General features: G+C 39.4%; 1 protein-coding gene across 1 annotated transcript in view; it reads right to left on the bottom strand.

Moving 5' to 3' along the window:
- Window positions 1-1,846: 1,846 nt before the first annotated feature.
- The window catches only part of LOC6541124 (neural cell adhesion molecule 1), a 69,629-nt gene continuing 48,712 nt past the window's right edge, over window positions 1,847-22,763 (bottom strand). Inside the window, exons 10-20 of the mRNA XM_001968885.3 lie at window positions 22,524-22,654; window positions 21,493-21,652; window positions 18,847-18,949; window positions 16,929-17,040; window positions 16,692-16,773; window positions 15,416-15,557; window positions 13,589-13,770; window positions 12,308-12,495; window positions 12,040-12,148; window positions 11,132-11,376; window positions 1,847-3,186 (exon numbers count right to left, since the gene is read on the bottom strand). Of these exons, the coding sequence (XP_001968921.2) occupies window positions 2,512-3,186; window positions 11,132-11,376; window positions 12,040-12,148; window positions 12,308-12,495; window positions 13,589-13,770; window positions 15,416-15,557; window positions 16,692-16,773; window positions 16,929-17,040; window positions 18,847-18,949; window positions 21,493-21,652; window positions 22,524-22,654 (2,129 nt within the window). The 3' untranslated portion in view covers window positions 1,847-2,511. The remainder of the gene's footprint in view (window positions 3,187-11,131; window positions 11,377-12,039; window positions 12,149-12,307; window positions 12,496-13,588; window positions 13,771-15,415; window positions 15,558-16,691; window positions 16,774-16,928; window positions 17,041-18,846; window positions 18,950-21,492; window positions 21,653-22,523; window positions 22,655-22,763) is intronic.

Consider the following 22,763-nt stretch of genomic DNA (forward strand, 5'->3'; position numbering starts at 1 on the left):
CGCATCACTGACGTCAGCCTGCCACTTTTGTCATTTATAACGATGCCTATTAAATTTGGCCACTGTCAAGGACGAGCTTTGTCCCCGTCCAGTAATTTATGATTACCACCCCCAACCAGGACCACCTTCTCGTATTTTTTTTATATTTTTTTTCCATTTTTTTCCCCATTTTTTTTTCCTTTTTTGTTTATGTTGCCTTGGTGCGGTGCGTGCCGAGCCGCAATCTGCCGGGGCTATTAGATTTTATTGAGCCGCTGATTTACACAATGCGCTTCAATTCAATTCGCTGGTCGCCCCCAGGAGTTGGGGCACTGAAGCTCTGGGGCGCGGTGCTAATCGCTAATGGAGGGAAAACGGCAACTGTAAACGAGAATCTAATTTTCACACATAGTTGTGGCGGAAAAATCAATATGGCCACTATGGCGAGCAAGTCTGGTCGAGTACAACAGATAGCATAAGTCACATGCATAATTGAATCGAAGTTATTTGCTTAGATTTCACTCCTAAAGGCTTTCTCCATTCGAGGGCGGTGCATTTATTTATCTACATTCTCTGACCTCCGGGTCAGTTTTCTTTGCGTGGCTTTATTCTTTCGTCCCCTGTTATTATTGTTGTGTCTGGGTAATTTCTGACACGTGTGCAGAGATTTCTATTAGCCGGCGACATGAAAGCAAATACCAATCAAATACGATCAGAACAGTACTATCAGAACTACATGTTTGGTTATTCAAAGGTCCCTGCTTGTCAGGAGGTTAGCTTAAATAATTGTGAAATGGCTAACAACGTGAAGGACATGGCTTATTTTCTTTTTAATTTCTGTATTAGTTACTGGCATTATTAATAAACGTTTCAAACGCATTCATTATCATAGCTTACGCTCCATGCCATATATTTGTTAATTAATAATTAACCGAATACCTCTGAATTCGGGAAATCCTATATTAAAATGCCTATATACATACCATCTGCTACTATCTGCCGCTTTTTGTTTTCCCACTGAGGCCGTCGATTCAACTTGGCTACCACGTTCCATTCGGTTGACCACTTTAGTTGGCCAAATGGGTGGGTAGGCGTGTTTGGGCCGTCCAGCCAGCCAACCAACTACGTATAAATTTGATTTACTAATGAGGCAAGTCCGGTGATGGGGAAAACAAGGGACCAGGAGCATATGAAATTTTAAGTAGTTTTTTCGCTTGGCACTTGCGGTTTGTCTTGCGGGTGTTGGGAATTGTGGTTGGCATGCGAACCGCAGGAACGGGTTGAACCTCCCCGTTTGAGTGGCGATTTAAATTGGCCAAGTGGGGCTGGAAAAGATTTCGGACATGTGTCCACAGTGTATCCACAAAAAAGTGGAATTCAAATGAAAACCAACCATGTTGGTTTCAACTTCCAAATTAGATTTCAAACAAATAAGTTCCCACCGCACAGGGTTTTGCAAATAATTAATTAACTCTTTTGGTTTTTTGTTGTTTTTTTTGTAGTTGATCTATATTTACTTTTCGCCCTTTGTTTACATTCCAAATAGTCAATTTTGTTTTTGTCACACTATCTTTGGACTTAGCTTAACATATTTATTGATATTTACGCTTAATTCTGTTAGCCTAGCACAGTTTAAACTCTTTCAATTTCTTTGATCTAATTTATCTTAAATCTAGCGCTTTTCTCTCTAAACATTTAACTTCAGTATTTCTTGTAGCTCTAAGCAGGACTGTTTGCCGATTTAGACACCGACTCAAACATAAACTTTCATAAATTTACAATCATTCATATTTATATACAACAATAAATGATATTTAGGTGTGCTTTTTTTTCTTTTTATACATTTTTCCTATACTCTATGCCACGAATATATATATTTTATATACAAGTATGCCTATGCTGTTTACTTTTCATTCGAAAATATTTTAGCTATTAAATATTTCGCTACTAAATTGTTTGAGTCTTTTTGAAGTTTCCTTAAAATAGAGTGTGTGTAACTGCATGGTTAAATGATGTTAATCCAGTTAACCATATCCAATGTTTGTTCGAAAAGAAATCCACTCCTTGCACTTCAGTTATCAAGTTTCGTGTTAAAATGTTTTCAAATGCAAGGCATTGAGCCAATTTTAGCGTCTAAAATAATCGAAAAAACTCTCAAAATAAGCATTGATATTTCATTTTATCTGTCTTATTTTGATATAACAACGGATATGCTATTGAACCAGAAGATATGATGTAACTTGTCAGTTAATGACAACTACTCCCAGCATTTACATTGCACTTAAATTTAGGATTATATATGCACAGCACCTTAACGGATAAAAAACAGGCTTCATATTCCCAGAAAGGTCTTAACCTATAAGATCCTTTACTGAAGTAAATAATACAAGGTAGTTACATATTTTACACACTTTTCCATAAATAATCATGAGTTATTCCTTTTTTTTATTAAAATTAATCTGAAAATGTCCACAGTCCGGTTTGACATAGATCGATATTCCTGCAAAGTAAATACATATCCAATCCTCGAACTTAAACGCAACTCTCGGGCACTCGCTGCGTCATAAGGCAGTCCTTAATCGCATTTATATTGATGTTATCGTCCAGATCCTGCGAGGAGTTGCACGAGGTAGTCGCTGTTGTGGTGGATCCCACAACGCCCATCACGCTTCCAGCACTTCCCATCAAAAGACTTGAGCCGGAGTGGTGTGGCTGCTGGTGGTGCGGGTGGTGGTGGAGCTGCTGCTGCTGCTGGTGGTGATGCCTGTTCAGGGTGGCGGTGTGGGTCGCTCCGGCTGGTACCCCACCACCAGGTGGGTGGTGAAGCCGCCCGCTGGCGTAGGCGTTCAGTATGTAACCACCGCCGCTGCCGAGTCCCGGTGGCAGTGTGCCCACACCGCTACTGTGCACCGCCGGCTGCAGGTGGGCCGCCAATGTGGCCGTCGACGACAGCGAGGTGGGCGACCCGATGACCGTGCCACCCACTCCCATGCCCAAGCCCACGCCCACACCCATGCCCATACCCATGCCCATTCCCAGCGGCTTGCCAAGGCCGCCCAGGATGCTGCTGCTGGGCGAGATTACGGTGCTGCTGCATCCACCGCCCACTGCAGCCACCGCCGCCAGCAGCTGCGCCCGTTGCGCGTTGATTTGATTGTAGGTGACAGTTGCATTCACCGCATCGCCGGACAGCATCGTCGTCGTCACCTGCAAGGCAGAGAGGAGACATATATACACTCAGAAACAGCAATGTGACAACTGAATCTTAAGAAATATTCATATTTTAGATGTAGAATAAGAACATAGATGAATGGGAAAAATCAAATGCACAAATATATGACAGAGAAAAATTAAATGTAAAAATATAAAAATATGAAAAAATATAAAAAAGAAAAATCAAATACACAAATATACGAAAGAGAAAAAACAAATTTATAAATATATTATATTCAAGAGAAAAATCAAATGTACAAATATATTCAAGAGAAATATTAAAAATTGTATACTACCTAGGCTGTATTAAAATTTTCAGTTTTTCTGCAGTTTTCTTTAAAAGATACCATTTAATATATTTTCTCTTAGTGCAGCCATTCTTGAACTGAAAGTAATTCGAATGGAAGCAACTGCGCTTTACCAATCTAGAATTTTCCACGCGAATGGAATGAAATTCTTATGTTTCCCGATTCCCTGAACAATTCTCAACTCAAAGAAACTAAAAAAAAAAACAAGATACAATGCTATAGTCGAGTTCCCCGACTATCAGATACATTTTGTAACTTTTTTAATATCTACAACAGCATCACATCAAAAAAATTACAAAAAAATGTTAAAAAAATAAATTTTTAAATTTGAATGCAGTTTTATAGAGAATTGCACTAGAAACATTTAGAGGTATGCCACTTCAAAATCCGATGAGAATAAGTTGAGTTATGGAGTATAGAACTTAAGCCTTGTGGCATTTTTTAATTTTTTTGAATTTCTACAACATAATCAAAAAAATTACAAAAAAATTAAAAAAAAATAAATTTTTAAATTTGAATGCAGTTTGTTAGAGAATTGCACCAGAAACATTTAGAGGTATGCCACTTCAAAATCCGATGAGGATAAGTTGAGTTATGGAGTATAGAACTTTAGCCTTGGGGCATTTTTTAATTTTTTTGAATTTCTACAACAACATAATCAAAAAAATTACAAAAAAACTTAAAAAAAAGAAATTTTTAAATTTGAATGCAGTTTGTTAGAGAATTGCACCAGAAACATTTAGGGGTATGCCACTTCAAAATCCGATTAAAATATGCTGAGTTATGGAGTTTGGAACTTCAGCCTTGGGGCATTTTTTAATTTTGTTGAATTTCTACATCATCACATCAAAAAAATTACAAAAAAACTTAAAAAAAATAAATTTTTAAATTTGAATGCAGTTTGTTAGAGAATTGCACCAGAAACATTTAGAGGTATGCCACTTAAAAATCCGATGAGAACAAGTTGAGTTATGGAGTATAGAACTTTAGCCTTGGGGCATTTTTTAATTTTTTTGAATTTCTACAACAACATAATCAAAAAAATTACAAAAAAACTTAAAAAAAATAAATTTTTAAATTTGAATGCAGTTTGTTAGAGAATTGCACCAGAAACATTTAGAGGTATGCCACTTCAAAATCCGATTAAAATATGCTGAGTTATGGAGTTTGGAACTTCAGCCTTGGGGCATTTTTTAATTTTGTTGAATTTCTACATCATCACATCAAAAAAATTACAAAAAAACTTAAAAAAAATAAATTTTTAAATTTGAATGCAGTTTGTTAGAGAACTGCACCAGAAACATTTAGAGGTATGCCACTTAAAAATCCGATGAGAACAAGTTGAGTTATGGAGTATAGAACTTTAGCCTTGGGGCATTTTTTAATTTTTTTGAATTTCTACAACAACATAATCAAAAAAATTACAAAAAAACTTAAAAAAAATAAATTTTTAAATTTGAATGCAGTTTGTTAGAGAATTGCACCAGAAACATTTAGAGGTATGCCACTTCAAAATCCGATTAAAATATGCTGAGTTATGGAGTTTGGAACTTCAGCCTTGGGGCATTTTTTAATTTTGTTGAATTTCTACATCATCACATCAAAAAAATTACAAAAAAACTTAAAAAAAATAAATTTTTAAATTTGAATGCAGTTTGTTAGAGAACTGCACCAGAAACATTTAGAGGTATGCCACTTCAAAATCCGATGAGGATAAGTTGAGTTATGGAGTATAGAACTTTAGCCTTGGGGCATTTTTTAATTTTTTTGAATTTCTACAACAACATAATCAAAAAAATTACAAAAAAACTTAAAAAAAAGAAATTTTTAAATTTGAATGCAGTTTGTTAGAGAATTGCACCAGAAACATTTAGGGGTATGCCACTTCAAAATCCGATTAAAATATGCTGAGTTATGGAGTTTGGAACTTCAGCCTTGGGGCATTTTTTAATTTTGTTGAATTTCTACATCATCACATCAAAAAAATTACAAAAAAACTTAAAAAAAATAAATTTTTAAATTTGAATGCAGTTTGTTAGAGAATTGCACCAGAAACATTTAGAGGTATGCCACTTAAAAATCCGATGAGAACAAGTTGAGTTATGGAGTATAGAACTTTAGCCTTGGGGCATTTTTTAATTTTTTTGAATTTCTACAACAACATAATCAAAAAAATTACAAAAAAACTTAAAAAAAATAAATTTTTAAATTTGAATGCAGTTTGTTAGAGAATTGCACCAGAAACATTTAGAGGTATGCCACTTCAAAATCCGATTAAAATATGCTGAGTTATGGAGTTTGGAACTTCAGCCTTGGGGCATTTTTTAATTTTGTTGAATTTCTACATCATCACATCAAAAAAATTACAAAAAAACTTAAAAAAAATAAATTTTTAAATTTGAATGCAGTTTGTTAGAGAATTGCACCAGAAACATTTAGAGGTATGCCACTTAAAAATCCGATGAGAACAAGTTGAGTTATGGAGTATAGAACTTTAGCCTTGGTGCATTTTTTAATTTTTTTGAATTTCTACAACAACATAATCAAAAAAATTACAAAAAAACTTAAAAAAAATAAATTTTTAAATTTGAATGCAGTTTGTTAGAGAATTGCACCAGAAACATTTAGAGGTATGCCACTTCAAAATCCGATTAAAATATGCTGAGTTATGGAGTTTGGAACTTCAGCCTTGGGGCATTTTTTAATTTTGTTGAATTTCTACATCATCACATCAAAAAAATTACAAAAAAACTTAAAAAAAATAAATTTTTAAATTTGAATGCAGTTTGTTAGAGAATTGCACCAGAAACATTTAGGGGTATGCCACTTCAAAATCCGATGAGGATAAGTTGAGTTATGGAGTATAGAACTTTAGCCTTGGGGCATTTTTTAATTTTGTTGAATTTCTACATCATCACATCAAAAAAATTACAAAAAAACTTAAAAAAAATAAATTTTTAAATTTGAATGCAGTTTTATAGAGAATTGCACTAGAAACATTTAGAGGTATGCCACTTCAAAATCCGTTTAAAATATGCTGAGTTATGGAGTTTGGAACTTCAGCCTTGGGGCATTTTTTAATTTTGTTGAATTTCTACATCATCACATCAAAAAAATTACAAAAAAACTTAAAAAAAATAAATTTTTAAATTTGAATGCAGTTTGTTAGAGAATTGCACCAGAAACATTTAGAGGTATGCCACTTCAAAATCCGATGAGGATAAGTTGAGTTATGGAGTATAGAACTTTAGCCTTGGGGCATTTTTTAATTTTGTTGAATTTCTACAACAACATAATCAAAAAAATTACAAAAAAACTTAAAAAAAATAAATTTTTAAATTTGAATGCAGTTTGTTAGAGAATTGCACCAGAAACATTTAGAGGTATGCCACTTCAAAATCCGATTAAAATATGCTGAGTTATGGAGTTTGGAACTTCAGCCTTGGGGCATTTTTTAATTTTGTTGAATTTCTACATCATCACATCAAAAAAATTACAAAAAAACTTAAAAAAAATAAATTTTTAAATTTGAATGCAGTTTGTTAGAGAATTGCACCAGAAACATTTAGGGGTATGCCACTTCAAAATCCGATGAGGATAAGTTGAGTTATGGAGTATAGAACTTTAGCCTTGGGGCATTTTTTAATTTTGTTGAATTTCTACATCATCACATCAAAAAAATTACAAAAAAACTTAAAAAAAATAAATTTTTAAATTTGAATGCAGTTTTATAGAGAATTGCACTAGAAACATTTAGAGGTATGCCACTTCAAAATCCGTTTAAAATATGCTGAGTTATGGAGTTTGGAACTTCAGCCTTGGGGCATTTTTTAATTTTGTTGAATTTCTACATCATCACATCAAAAAAATTACAAAAAAACTTAAAAAAAATAAATTTTTAAATTTGAATGCAGTTTGTTAGAGAATTGCACCAGAAACATTTAGAGGTATGCCACTTCAAAATCCGATGAGGATAAGTTGAGTTATGGAGTATAGAACTTTAGCCTTGGGGCATTTTTTAATTTTGTTGAATTTCTACATCATCACATCAAAAAAATTACAAAAAAACTTAAAAAAAATAAATTTTTAAATTTGAATGCAGTTTGTTAGAGAATTGCACCAGAAACATTTAGAGGTATGCCACTTAAAAATCCGATGAGAACAAGTTGAGTTATGGAGTATAGAACTTTAGCCTTGGGGCATTTTTTAATTTTTTTGAATTTCTACAACAACATAATCAAAAAAATTACAAAAAAACTTAAAAAAAATAAATTTTTTAATTTGAATGCAGTTTTATAGAGAATTGCACCAGAAACATTTAGAGGTATGCCACTTCAAAATCCGTTTAAAATATGCTGAGTTATGGAGTTTGGAACTTCAGCCTTGGGGCATTTTTTAATTTTGTTGAATTTCTACATCATCACATCAAATAAATTACAAAAAAACTTAAAAAAAATAAATTTTTAAATTTGAATGCAGTTTGTTAGAGAATTGCACCAGAAACATTTAGAGGTATGCCACTTCAAAATCCGATGAGGATAAGTTGAGTTATGGAGTATAGAACTTTAGCCTTGGGGCATTTTTTAATTTTTTTAAATTTCTACAACAACATAATCAAAAAAATTACAAAAAAACTTTAAAAAAATAAATTTTTTAATTTGAATGCAGTTTTATAGAGAATTGCACCAGAAACATTTAGAGGTATGCCACTTCAAAATCCGTTTAAAATATGCTGAGTTATGGAGTTTGGAACTTCAGCCTTGGGGCATTTTTTAATTTTGTTGAATTTCTACATCATCACATCAAAAAAATTACAAAAAAACTTAAAAAAAATAAATTTTTAAATTTGAATGCAGTTTGTTAGAGAATTGCACCAGAAACATTTAGAGGTATGCCACTTCAAAATCCGATGAGGATAAGTTGAGTTATGGAGTATAGAACTTTAGCCTTGGGGCATTTTTTAATTTTTTTGAATTTCTACAACAACATAATCAAAAAAATTACAAAAAAACTTAAAAAAAATAAATTTTTAAATTTGAATGCAGTTTTATAGAGAATTGCACTAGAAACATTTAGAGGTATGCCACTTCAAAATCCGATTAAAATATGCTGAGTTATGGAGTTTGGAACTTCAGCCTTGGGGCATTTTTTAATTTTTTTGAATTTCTACAACAATTTGTATAACAACAGTGCCACATGGGTAAAAACAGATTTTTGCTTTACCGCAAACAGTTAGGCTATTATTTAAAAAAATAGCATGGATTCAATTTGAAATCCCCTTGACGCTTGAAAACGTATTCTGCAGATACATTTGTGAAATTTGATACAACGATGTTTTGATCTGCCTCTCACATCCGCCTCCGCAATCCAATTAGCTTAAATGATTATTCCGAAATGCTCGATTTTCGACTAGAACATCTAAAATGCCGACGACCAATACTTTGTTATTTTGCATTTTATTTTTACCGTCTGGCAAAGCGAAATGAAATTCTAATTGAAATCTCAATGCAATTTCCAGGTGTCGGGTGAGTGGGAGGCGAGTGTATGGCGAACACTGGCATGTTCGGCTGTTATGGTTCGCAATATTTAAAATTATTTAATTAACGAATTGAGTTATGCTGCGATTGCCCACTGGCCGCCATTGCCGCCCATCCAACCGCATTTTAAGCCTGCCTGGAATGGTAATTTAAATGTAATTGAAATCTGCACAGCAAATCCCATTTACAGAATGAAACAAAAATTCCCTTTCAGCCCGACTCCGTATCCGATTTGGGCCCGGAATCTGATACTTTGTTATCTGGTTCCGAATGCAATGCGGCACGGAGTGGGTGGAAAATAAAACAAAAAAAGAGAAACCGCAGAGTCGACTGATTTGCCAGCTACTTCTGTTTCGGCGTTTTTCTGCATTGCAAATTGGTTAGCGCCCAGTGGGAGCATCGGTTTTTCGGGCTAATGTTTTTGGCCAGATTAGTGAAATATAGTGAAATACTCGTACATATATTCGCGGACTGGCAGTCAATTGGTCATGGCCGATGCATATGGCCGTTTCCCGACTCTAATCTCGTTCGCACAGCTTATGGTAATGGCTTTCTGGGATCTCGACCGTTGTCAGCGCATAAAGTAGATATATGCATATACTCGTACACATTTACATTTGAATATTCATATGTGCGATATTCAGACTGGCGGGGGTTGGTTATAAATAAATTCTAATTGCGAACTTAATGAAATGAAAACAAATGTGTTTTTGGCCGACACTCTAATCTCGAATGAATGGTCTGGCAAAAAAAAAATAAAGTCAACGTGGTAATAATACAATTTATTATATGGCAACCAATTGGCATGGTAGGGATTTAATTTTTGGGGCAATAATTTACTAAATGATTCAAGAGCTATTCGAAATCTATTTACTGAATTAAATGAAATTGAAATGCATTTAACTCGATCGAAATCCCGTTTATATTTCCTGAGATTGCTTTCTTAAAAAAATGAGATTCCGTGTGCAACGCATACTTCAGCACACCTGTTGCCACTCTAAGAGCCACCCACATCCATCAGCTGGAAAAACAAGCTAAAAAATTGCAATAGCTCAGGCACTTCTCCTCACGGATTTGGCCATCCGACACAAAGTTTCATGCTCAATACAAATGCAGAGCAAAAATTGATTGATTACGGCCCTCTCAACATGATATATTGTGTTTTAAAAATCTCACAATTACCCCACAGCCCACCCTGACTAGTGTAGGTCGTAGCCACGTTGCACGTTATCCCCCGATTTAGCCAATGGATTTTTATTTATAACCTGAGTGGCAGTGGAGAGAGTGGGAATTTCGAAGGAGCCGTGACAGTTTAAAAGCTTTTTTTAATACAGTCGGGGGTGTTCGGGGAGTCCAAGATGAAGGGCCAACTGACTGCCGGTTGCCGGTTGCCGGTTGCCAGTTGCCCGGGATTCTGTTTAGCAATTTGACAATTTGAGTAGTTGATTGCTTTCAGTGCATCGCCCAGATTGCCAGGACAAAGGGACAAAGGGACAACGGGACCACGAAGTCTGGGCAATAGAAGCCCAGTTAATACGAACCGCAACTGACAACTGACAGACGTTAAACGGTCCAACTGGGCTGGCTTGGATTTTGGATTCGAGAGCCATCTGGACTACCTTTCTGCTCCGAAAGGCACTCACAGCCAGATTGTTGGCAACAAAACTTGCCAAATCAAATTGCATTACAGAGAATGAAGCAAAGCACAAACGGCAAAAGAGTTTGTCTAACTTTCAACTGCAGTTCTATGCCACAAGATTGAATGCGCCAAAGTTGTCACGTTTTCATTATTTCACAATCCATCTCTAGTGATGAGGTCCTGGTTGAATTTCTCGCTTAATAGCCACTACTATCAAACGAATTGGTTTTATTACATAATAATATAGGAACATAATTTAATGTTAAAAAGGAAAGAACACGGATGTAAAAAAGTCCACAAAATTACAGACTTTATAAAATTATATTATATTATATTATAAAATATCGAAATAACTTAGTTTTTATATAAGATACTATATAAAGGGATTTGACCCAGTTCCTTGTCCCCGAAAATACAATTTCACCAGTGGCACAATCGCTTGGTTGAGTACTTACGTTGCCATTGGGTGACCACTTGGAGGCACCGCCTCCTGCCGCCGCCGTGGCAGATGAAAACGGATGCCCATCTGTGGCAGATGCGGACGATGTGGCGCCTCCTGGTCCTGCCATCGCTGATGCGGCCGCCGCATTCGCGTTGGCCACCACCGCCGTGGAGGTGCTGCTCCCGGTGGCGGTGCCAGCGGTGGTGCTGCCCACGTTGGAGGCATTGCTGCCACTGCTGCCGGCGCTGCTGCCACCGACTGCTTGATTGAAATTTATTGATGAGCAGCCATGTTGCGGGGTCGTGGTGTCCATGTGTTAGATAGGCGGGCACCGTCGTTAAAAATATTTACGATTAAAAGAAAATTGCATTGGTTGATTGGATTGGATTGGTTTGGTTCGGTGTTATTTGGTTCAGTCGATGTGGGTTGGATGGGTCGAATTGTTGTTGTGTTGATGAGATTGATTACGATTGCGGGTCGCCAAAGAACAACGGATGCGCCGGATGTGCAGATAGCGTATTGCCATTGAGATTGCGGGTCACATGAAAGTAAATGTCGGAAAAGTGGCCATAAAATTTGATTAAAGTTTAATGCTCGAAGTGCACACTATAAAAAAGCTGCTTTATTCCCGGTTACTTCAGCGGACACTTGACTCGCGTGGGGTGACATTAAAAAGCAAACCGAAATTGAGCTATACGCGCAAGTGACTCCTACTTGCCCTACACTGCACAAAATCGATGAAAAAACGGCTTTACTTTCAAAATTATTTGTCAAGTTGTTAGCATTAAAAATTACTCTAACTTATAGTTATTTATAATCATAGAAATGATTATCTGCCTTCATTAATTATAATATATGTTCGTCACAAGCTCCGCACAAGTTGAGTGTCCCCAAAGTGGCAGCAACTGTTTATAATCTTACCGTATTGCGATGGTATTACGTCCGGATCACGTTCGTCCTCAACCAAATCCTCTGATGATTTCGTTTTTATGTCCGTGTGCTGCCACCGCGGCTTCTCCAGGTTGCCGCCCTACGGGGAAATAATACGTACATTAATTGCTCGAAAGCCGTCGGGAATGTGAATGCAAGTGATGGATGAGGGCATGGATGGTAAATGGTGAATGGTGAATGGTGAATGGTAAATGGTAGGTGCAAAGTGGCAAATCCTTCAACTAACTGCAAAACATACCTTGAAGACATCGCTGGGCTGGGCGGTCACTCCGGCGGCGGTGGCCTTGCTGCCATGATGACGATTCCTCCGCAAATTGTGCACAAATGTCACCACGAATATTCGTATCGCGATGGCCACACCAATAATTATGATGGTCAGGACACTGCCGACAATCACCGGCGACAATGTCAGTGTTACATCGTCGTCTGTTTGTTGTAATTCGCGTAATTACGGGTTGACAATCGTCGTTCATAAATCATCATCGCGTTTAGATAGATTCCCATCACAACAGGCCCACGTATATCAAATTGATTGGCGATGGAAGTGGTAGTTAAGGCATTCGATTCCACCAACGACCAGACGTTAAATTTGGCGACATGTGACGGTTTTATTTTTAGACAACGAAAAGAGCAAAGTGTGATAAAGCCATTAGAAGGGGACGTTCGATTTTGATTAATTGGTTAGGCGGCTAGTGGGCGTATCCCTATATAAGTCGCTATTTTTATTGCGCCATGGACCAAATGTTAATGTGTTGGCTAAACTGATTAAACGTGATTTACTATACATTTTAATTGCACTGATTTTCTGGGTAACTAGGTTAAAATGAAATTTTACAGAAACGCGAAGTAAGTGGCTTTCAAATGTGTGTAATTTAATAAATCCAAGAACAATTTCTGTGAAATGGCTCACTTCAGTGCGACATTTTCCAGAACACTGCTTTTGTGGAAACACATTCTTACACATTTCTTAAAATTTATATTAAAAAAAAAAAAGTATGCATGACTTTTTGGTGAGGGAAATCTGCGAAAACTGGTCGGCTGTTCAAAGTCTTGAAGGATCAGTTAACATGTTAAAAAGTAATTTTACACATGTTTCACGCCAAGGCTGATGGCAGCATGGCGTGTGTCCTTCAGGCAGGCATGTTGATTGGAGTAAGTACTGCAGATGACTGGCGGAGGAGCCCACCTGTCAGGTGTCACAGGCAGTGGGACTGAGGGCTTGGGCTTGGCCTATTGCCTGTATGGGATTAATGCAGGCAGGAAAATCAGAATATCAGGATATCAGGATATCAGGAAATCAGGAAATTTCAGGATAGGCCAAAGAGCCGATATAATTCTCTGCACCCAGTGTCCATCAGCTGCGAGCTGCTCACTTGTCAAAAGCATAAACCCGCCCACGTTCAATCTCCAATGCCAAGCGTGCCAGCCTTTCCAGCATCCTTGCATCATCCATCAATCATGGCAAATTGTGCTGCTCGTTTTTCGGTGGCGCCATCTGGCTGCTGGTAGTGCCACTCACCTGTCTTGTAAGCTGTTGAGCCAATTATGAAATCGGGCAGCAGATAAGCGGCACTGCGGCCCTTCTGGTTGTACGAATAGATGCGCAGCCGCAGCGAATTATTCTCCTGGACCATCATCGAGGTCAAAGTGTCCAGGTTCTCCAGCGAAAATAGTGCCTCCTCGGCGTTGCTCAAATTGAATCTGCAAAGATGGATCAGGCGGACAAAGGGTCGGTTATTGGCCGGAGGGGCTCGATATGATTGCGAATTAAATCAAACGAAATGGCCAGGAAATCAACGGCATTAAGCCCTTAATCAAATGTGCCAGTGTATGTGCGTTTGTGTGTGTGAGTGCGGCCTGAGTAAAATCCAATGCCACAAATACTTTTTGGCAGCCCTTTTCCTTTGGCATTTTTACGGCTTTTTCGCTGGCATGTTTTCCTAACCCCAAGCACTTTTGCTCCCCACCCCGCCACCTTCAATACTCCAGTCCTCATAAGATATGCGCTCTTTCCAATCATGACCTCAATTTGAATTTGATGCCTCGGCCAACGAATGCGGCTTTGACTTGTCTACCCTTCGATTCCCGGCAATCCTTTCCTCGCAAAAGTTCTGAAATATTAGGGTTCGATGTCTATATATATTTCTGCTAAACATTTTAACATTGATGACGATGTTTGCTGCGCTTCGTTGTGGGCTTCAATTTCCTTCCGTTTTCTTTTTATTTTTTATTTTTGTTTGCTTTGACGATGTCTTTGTTTTTAATAAGATATGTTTATTTGGCTTGCTTGAAACCCCAACGAAAATTTGGCATACATTTATGAGAAAGAAAAATGAAATGGAGACAACCCTCGCATAATGTTATGTGCGCATATGAATTTCATTTCCCTATTTACCATAAGCATGTATACTCATTTAATAACCACTATGAATGCAATAGCTCAAGGACCCATTTCAGGACAAACAGCCTGCCCAAGAGCGAACTGCTTCACGCCTAATTACACACCTATATGTATATGGAGTGCTATAAATGTGCACATATCTGGGAGGTGAAGGCACTTGAAACACATTTGCCCCATCTCTCACCCAAAACTATTATTGAATAAAATCATGCTGGTACATCTGTCCTTGTGAGGTGTCAAGACCAGATATCTTTCCACTTGGGGATGCGGTTGTGGAGCTGGAATGGCATTCAGCTAAGCATGGTCGTTATTATCAGCACTGCCACAAACTTAACTGGGCATTTAAGCCTATTATTCTCGAGCAGTTGTGCGGAGTTACTCGTTTGTCAAGCGCTGATTGCAGCAGTTGGCAATGTTTTTAAAAACACGTATCTTTTAGTAATCACAATAAAACAAAACCGAATTAAGTCACATAAAATTTTTCATTATAGTTAAGCTTTAATAAACTAAAAATCAAATCGATGTAACAAGTAACCTCAGCCCAGCCTTACGATAAATAAAATTATAACTAATATACGTGTACGTACAAGATAATTCTCAAAGCACCTTGTTGAGATTAGGGATCAGAATTATAATTGATATTCCCAGCAGGTAATTTCGCATATTTTTATTTGATTAAAGCTAGTGTTTCTATAGCAGCACAGAGGTCAAATGCCACGCACATACATGAATGCGAAATGTGCTTTACCGGAACGATATGGAGCCCCATTTGTTTGACATATGTTCCATATCTGGGCGCCGGGGTCAACTTGGACCGGACATAAGCGGCTTAAAATCAAGCCCCCGAGCGGAAGTGAAAGGGGGCGATGGGGGCAGTGGGGGCCAGTGGGGGTGGGGCATCCTGAGCCTCTGGCAGCTGTAGTTATAGTTGATTAATATGCTTACCTGGTGATGCCGGTGCGTGTTGAAAACATTTCGAGCACAAATATTTGCGGCAGTCCACCGTCATAGCCCGGTATGCACTGTATGTCAACACTCAGTTCAGTTCGGTTGAAGACGGTACAATTGCTGACGGCATTCGGCAGTGCTGGAATCGGAATGGCATTTGCAGTCCGCACACATTCGCATCCAAAAATCAGATTTATGTTGGTACCCGTTACGCAGGAAATTAACAAGCAGCAGCAGCAGCAGCAGCAGCAGCAACAGCAGCAGCATCGAGAAAAGTCAAAGCGTGGAGCATGAGCATTGGTTTTGGCTTTGTTGGTTTCCTTTTTTTTTTGCTTTTTTTGTGAATTGAATCCCAATCCCCAGGCTCCCAAAATGCACAATGGTCCACAACTCTGGTTTTGTTGGCTTTCGGTATGACTCTGCGCCGGCCGTCCGGTTATCCGGAGGCATGGATTGCCCTCCAGTTGGGAGTACTCTGTGTTTGGCTGTGTTTGCATGCGGCATTAACATGTTAAGGTCAAATTGCACGTAATGAAGCAATGGCAACAAACCAATGGCATAGGAAAAGCCGGCACTTGCCACTCGGAGTACATATGGGGATTTTGGCGCTGACACAAGGAGGCTTTGCACACTGTTGATTCTTTTGGCAGTGGCAAGAAATATGATACTTTTTCGGCATTATCCAAAAACAAAGCTAAAGCTTAGGCTTTTCAGGAAATTCTTCTTTTCTACAGTTCTTACAACTTTGATAGTTTTCCCTGGATATATCCTTAAGATATATCTGCATTATATAGGGTTATATATAGAAATATAATACTTTTTCGGCATTATCCAAAAACAAAGCTAAAGCTTAGGCTTTTCAGGAAATTCTCCTTTTCTACAGTTCTTACAACTTTTAGAGTTTTTCCTAAAGATATATCTGCAATATATAGGGTTTTGTATAGAAATATGATACTTTTTCGGCATTATCCAAAAACAAAGCTAAAGCTTAGGCTCTTCAGGAAATTCTTTTTTTCTACAGTTCTTACAACTTTTACAGTTTTTCCTGGATATATCCTTAAGATATATCTGCATTATTCAGGGTTATATATAGGGATATATAATAAGGACATGTAATAAGCATACATATGCTTTCCGATCTACAAATGTAAGTACAACCATTGCGATTTGGCTGCTACTAGTTGTGGTATAGGAATTCTTAGGCAACGTGCAACCAGAGCTTGTGAACCACTGACAGAGAGCACATTCTTACCAATCTGAATGCGAAACTTACCGGCTAGCACCACTTGGAAGAGGCAGGGATGCTGCTGGGTGCCCACCTCGTTGGAGGCCCAGCATGACAGTGTGCCATAATCCTGCGAATACATATTTATTTATTATTTAAAATGCGGCTCTTGCTTAATTGCCCGGAGCTGACTTCGGTCTCCACTGTGGACATAGCCAAATATATACATATACATATATACATGAAAGGGGGAAAGGGGGGAAAGGGGGGAAATGGCGTGTTTACCTGATCTGTGACTGGTGTGTACTTTAAAATGCTGCGGCTGCCGTTCACGCTGAATCGTTCGCTGCCCACGTCCAGAGTTTCGCCCGAGTTGTTGAATTTCCAGCGAAAAGTCCTGCAAAATGTTTGTGCACATGTGTGAGTAAGTTGCGTTGACATTTTGACAGTTGTATGCGTGTGTGTGTGTGTGTGTGTGTGCAGGAGGCAGGACGAGCGACAGCGACGGAAAAGGACAGGTAAAATGGGGAGCTGGAGCCGGCGAGTGAAACATGTTTGCGAAGTTTTTCATTTTTAAAATAGCTTGTTAAAATATTAAAGGTTAAGCGGACACACAGCGAATGGAGGCAGGCCCAGTCCTCGGACCGAAACTCACACATTTGGAAGCCTTTTAAAAGGTTAATTATCGCTGGCATATTCGGTCGGACGCTTTCGCATCTTGGCGGTGCCAAAATAAACGTAAATCAATAAAACAGAAATCCATTTAAAAAGCAGAAACATACAAGAGTGAAAAGGTGTATGACATCAATAAAAGACAGAAAATATGCGGGCCGATTGATGCAACACATAAATGCTCAATGTCAACAACAAGGCCAGTATTATTGATTTATTTCTGGTAATTAATCAAGTGAAATGTTCCATATAACTTCTCTTTGCGCAACAACTTTTAATTCCACACAATACTTCTGCTGATTGAAAAACAAAAAAAAAGCTTTACTATTATTTCGTAAGAAACTGATACATCTCAATGGCATCAATCTATATTAGTTTAATATTATTTCGTAAGAAACTGAAACTCAATGGCATTAATCTATATTAGTTTACTGATTTGGCTGTTGGGACAGAAAAGCTTTAATTCTTAGAGTTCCGCAACAGTTTCGATTAAATTTTAATACATTAATATGGTGTGGTAATACATTTTTTACCCCGCCGCTTGTCAGGCGCTTAAATGCTGATAAATTAACTTGTCGCCCTACTGTCGGTCCTACTTCCCTCGCCCCTCAAGCGCCTTGAAGCTGGCAGCAGCTTTTTAATGTTCACGCTCTGCTCCAGCCAGTTTGCTTCGATATTTTCCCGTTTTCCGACCATTTTCCCCCAGCCAGCCAGCCAGCCCGCCAGCAGCAGCCACAACAATTACACGGCGCCGCAGCTGCCTTGGCCTCGGCCTCGCATATTTTCCGCCGGCTAATGATTAATTATTTTAGCATAAAGCGTCAGCACAAGACGCAGCACAACAGCGCAGCGGCGAGGAATACATGCAAAAAATTTGAAATTAAATACAAGACAAGACAGTGACTGGGACTGGGATGGCCTCAGAAGTAATATACAGTGCACAGTATACAGCACAGAGATCTCGGACTGAGCAGGAGTGGCAGCTGGCCGGGCCTCGGTGGTGTGGCCTCATTAAAAAAACATTAAAGAGGGCCACATTCTCGCTGTCCAACTAAATCCAAGCTACGGCGAATGGCGATGTGGATGGCAAGCCAGTTGCACATTTAAAATGAATTAAAATAAACAATTTAAGGTCCGGAGAAACGAGTAACAAAAGGAAAAAAACAGGACGGCAAACAAAAAACCGAATTAAAAGGGAGAATCGCATGGAAAAACAACCAACAAAATACAACAAATGAAAATGGCAACAAAAAATTGTTAAATTTTCTCACATTTCCTACAAAATAAACAGCATTTTCCGCTACGCACACACGCGCCCGCACACACACACAATCACAATCATTTGTCAATTTTACCAACTTCCTTTCAACAGGAAACCGGAAGCAATCGCCTACAAACTCAGCAAAAAAAAACAACCTTTACGAGGAGGGGGGACTTAGGGCTGCAGGGGGAACAGGGGGAACAGGATAAGCTGGAAGCTTTTTTCTGATATTCTTGCTGTTGTTTTGCTTTGTTTTGTTTTTGAACTTACCGCGGCGGCGGATCGGCTTGAATTTCGCACACAACCTCGACGGTCTCGTCCTTGGAGGCGCCAATTAATATCACGCGGTCGGCGTGCTTGCACATGGGCGTGTCTGTAATAAGAAGATTAAGACAAGTCAGTCGAGAAAATAATGCGAAACGGCTCAATAAAGCACGTGGAAATGAACAAAGAAACTGTTTTAAACAATTATAAGATATAAAAGACAATTAGATATGTAATTCTGTTAGCTAATGAAAACTTGAAAGCATATATTAATCTAAGAGTTATCTCACAAACGCTGCGAAACAGCCAGCTCATCAATGCCAACCAAATACCAAATAGGCTCGTCAGAATATTCTGGCAATATAAATTCAAAATAAAACCAATCGCCGGAAGCTTTGTCTTTGTAAAATCACAGTCTCTTACTTTCGGTCGTGCACCTGTTGAGTAACCAGTCAGATGCCGCGTATCACCGGCAGGACATTAAAATGTCCCGAAAATCGTTTGGGAAATGAGCCGGAGTATTTGGCTTGTGTGGGCGTGGCAGGTGAAAAACGCACAAAAGTGATTTAGACAGCAGGGACCGACCGAATGAGCGACGCCTTCGCATCATCATGTCAGCCAGTCAGTTAAATGGAAGGGGGGGGTGAAAAAAGGGGTCGAAAGGTGGGAAAATGCCGATGGAAAAGCCTTCGAGTGGAGGCACCGGACCCTTTTCTCGTTTACGGAAAATTAATTAATGTGGCAACATGATTTAGTACTTGCCAGGTAAATAGGCGTTCCATAAATGTTAAAGGATTATTAGCTGACGGCACACGTGGCGTATGCGTAATTTGCTGTCGTCAACGTGCCAACTTTGTCGTTTTCTCTTTCGCTCCCAGTGTGGCACATCCGCTCGCACATTTTTGGAAGGCAACTTGAATTTCTGATGAATTGTTTATCTTCAAAAATGTACACAAAAACCGAGGGGCGTAATTAATTAGCCGGAAAATTACTTCCAATTCGAGTAACATTAGCTAATGTTGTTGTTGCCAACTTTGGTATTATACATATTTAAAGGGTGGGCAAAGTGTGTGAAGTGATTACTCAGTCGCTTTGCTAATTAAGCCGCACTTGAATGGCTGAAGGGCAGGACCCACCTACATAGAACTGACCGAAGTTATGAGCCAAATTCAATGGGATACTGGGTGGGAAAGCCACTTGGCTGAAAGGACGAAAGATATATAGCCAAAATGAAGCCGCATTAGGATTTCCATTTGGTCTATGGCTCAGTAATATCCCTTTCATTTATTTGAATCAATTATTATGTAACTCGTGTAATGTTTAATTATAACCTTATGCCTGTAGTGCCTCATCATCCAAGTTATGCATTCAACTGACTTGGAACTGCGCTCATGTGGCTCAATCAGCACGGAATTTAATCCCAAATTTATGATGCACTGCTAAAAAAAACCCAGTGTGCCAGGCACTGCACTTCCAACCAGTTCAAATGTTTCTTTCTTTTTGTTGTGTTTTATTTTTTAAAGTTTTCCATGCTCCTAAAGCGAAAGTCTTGATGAAAGCTGCATTCTTTTTACGCAGCCCAGGCAGCTATAATTGAATGATTTGAAGTTGCATTCTGCAGTGCACGTAGTGTACAAGAATCCTTGACGAAGACACTGGCAGGAGGCAAAATCCAGCTAGTGCGATGGCGGCGCACTCCATTTAATTTATGGCTCGCAGCAATGCGCCTGTCAAAATATGAGTGTCTGTGTGTGCAGTACTTGAGCTTGAGCGGCAATTTGTATGGCTCAGAGCTGGGGAAAAGCACTGCTACACAGCTACATGTGTTTCGCTCAGCACCAGAATCCGGCTAGACTAAGCCAGTAGCAGTGCCAGTACCAGGACCAGTACCAGCACCCGACTCATTACAATCATCCTCATCATCATCACCATCCCCATCAGGCCAGGCGTCTCTGTCAAATTGCTTAAATTTGGGGATGGATTTTTAGAGTGGAGCTGGGGGGAGGATTCAGGCTCCATAAGCTGCGAGGCAGCAGCAACTTTTCGCGGGCTGTTAAATTGAAGAATAATTCCGACTGCAGTTGCAGCTGCTATGAAATATGGCCAAAGCCAACGCATGTGGCAAGCATATGAAATTCGCAACAGCGCTCCAGACAAACGAAGCCAAGCAAAAATGTTGTATTTATGCAAAGAGCGGAATGAAAAATATTTTTTTTTTTTTTCCCCAGCCTTGACGTGCAACTGCGCCAAGACTCCTCGCCTGAGTTGTAAAACGAAAACGGACGGAGAACAGTACAAAACAGGATAAAAAAAAATACCAAATAAAAAAACAGGAAAAAATATAAATAAGAGCAGCCCTGGAGAAGAAAAAGGCAAATTGCAATACATCAAATGAGTCGTGGCTGTGGGGGAAAAAAGAGGGCTTAGTCGGGGTATGACAACTGCGACGGCTGCAGCCCTGACTTTATGATAAGAAACCAGAAAACAGACGAGCTCCGAGTGGCAGGAAAAGATGGGGCACGAAAATGCCAGCGTTTTCCAGATAGATGATGCATTCAAACAAAGTGCCGCCTGGCAAATTTATGATTAAAATCGCTGATGCATCACTGTTCCTGTTTAAAGGGTTGGGTGCAGGACTAAAGGACTACTCACATTTCACCCGCAGTGGCAACTGATTGCTGACCGTCTCGCCCTCGTCGTTTATGGCACTGCACGCATAGTTCCCGGCATAATGCTTCGTAATCTTCTGGAGCACCAGGCTCTGATTCGAGCGAATGACGCGGGCGGACGTATTGTGCTCCAGATGAATGCCCTGTAATCAAATGGTAACATTATGGTGAACTAGTATTGTATTATATAGTGGACTGGTTGAATCAATAACATGGCTACGCTGCTTAAATGGTTTTCCATGGTGTGTTCTGGCTATTTTCTGACAACTCTTTGCAGAGGGGCTCAAAGTAATTAGCACTCTGAAACAATATCTTAAAATATAAGAGGCTGTTGCTGGAGTTTCCGAGTCTGTAAGTCTATTAGCAAAACCGAACTAATGCAGTAATGGATTATTCAGCCAAAGTGCTGCCCAACAATAATCCGTTCTAAAGCCACTCGGGTTCGAATTTCAATTTGCCAAAATCCGCTAAGCGCATCCGAAAGGCAAAAATTCCACACACACACCCTGGTGCAAAACACACTTCCTCCCTGGGGAGAGGAAGTGGGTTGTTGGCCGTAGTTTGCCGTGGTAGTGACTGGGTGGGATGGGAACTTGGCCTGAGTGATTGCCAAGCGACTGCGGATTGCAGTTGAGCGACGGCAAAATCAATGCCGCAAATCCCAAAACTATTTTACCCAAAATGGCACCACCACCACCACCACCACCTATATAGCCCACAGCCGGGCCAAAGAAAACCACTAGAATGGAAATGAGCAAATGCAGATCCATGCATCAGGACATCGTCGGCGGTCGACACTAACGGAGGAGCAGCCACCTCAACGCATACGCAACCTGCCATGTTATTGGCACTTAACCAGAACCGAATGCAAGGAGCCAGCCAAGCAGACGCCTTTCAGGGATGCCACCCGTGGGCTGGGGATGGAGCCGGAGCCGGATCCAAGTGGATGGATGCCCGGGTAGGTGGCACTGCCCGGCTCACTCCTGGCCACTACTCGAACCCACTGCGACCTACATTATGCAACCACAACAGTTTCCGCCATTGAGGATTCGATTGTACGTGACACTCGAAGTAAACATCATCGCCTTCCTTGATATCATCCGGTGTCAAAGTTGAGCCCAGGCGCAGCGTCACCAGGGGAGGATCTGCAAAGGGGAGCAAGGGAGGAAGACAATTAGCCACTGGAAATCAAATAATAATATCCTTAGATGGTAATCTAGACTTGTACTTCGAACGGGTAAACACACTTTAGAC

This window comes from Drosophila erecta, unplaced genomic scaffold, assembly GCF_003286155.1.
Source record: "Drosophila erecta strain 14021-0224.00,06,07 unplaced genomic scaffold, DereRS2 tig00000055-arrow-pilon, whole genome shotgun sequence".
NCBI classification, from domain to species: Eukaryota; Metazoa; Arthropoda; class Insecta; order Diptera; family Drosophilidae; genus Drosophila; species Drosophila erecta.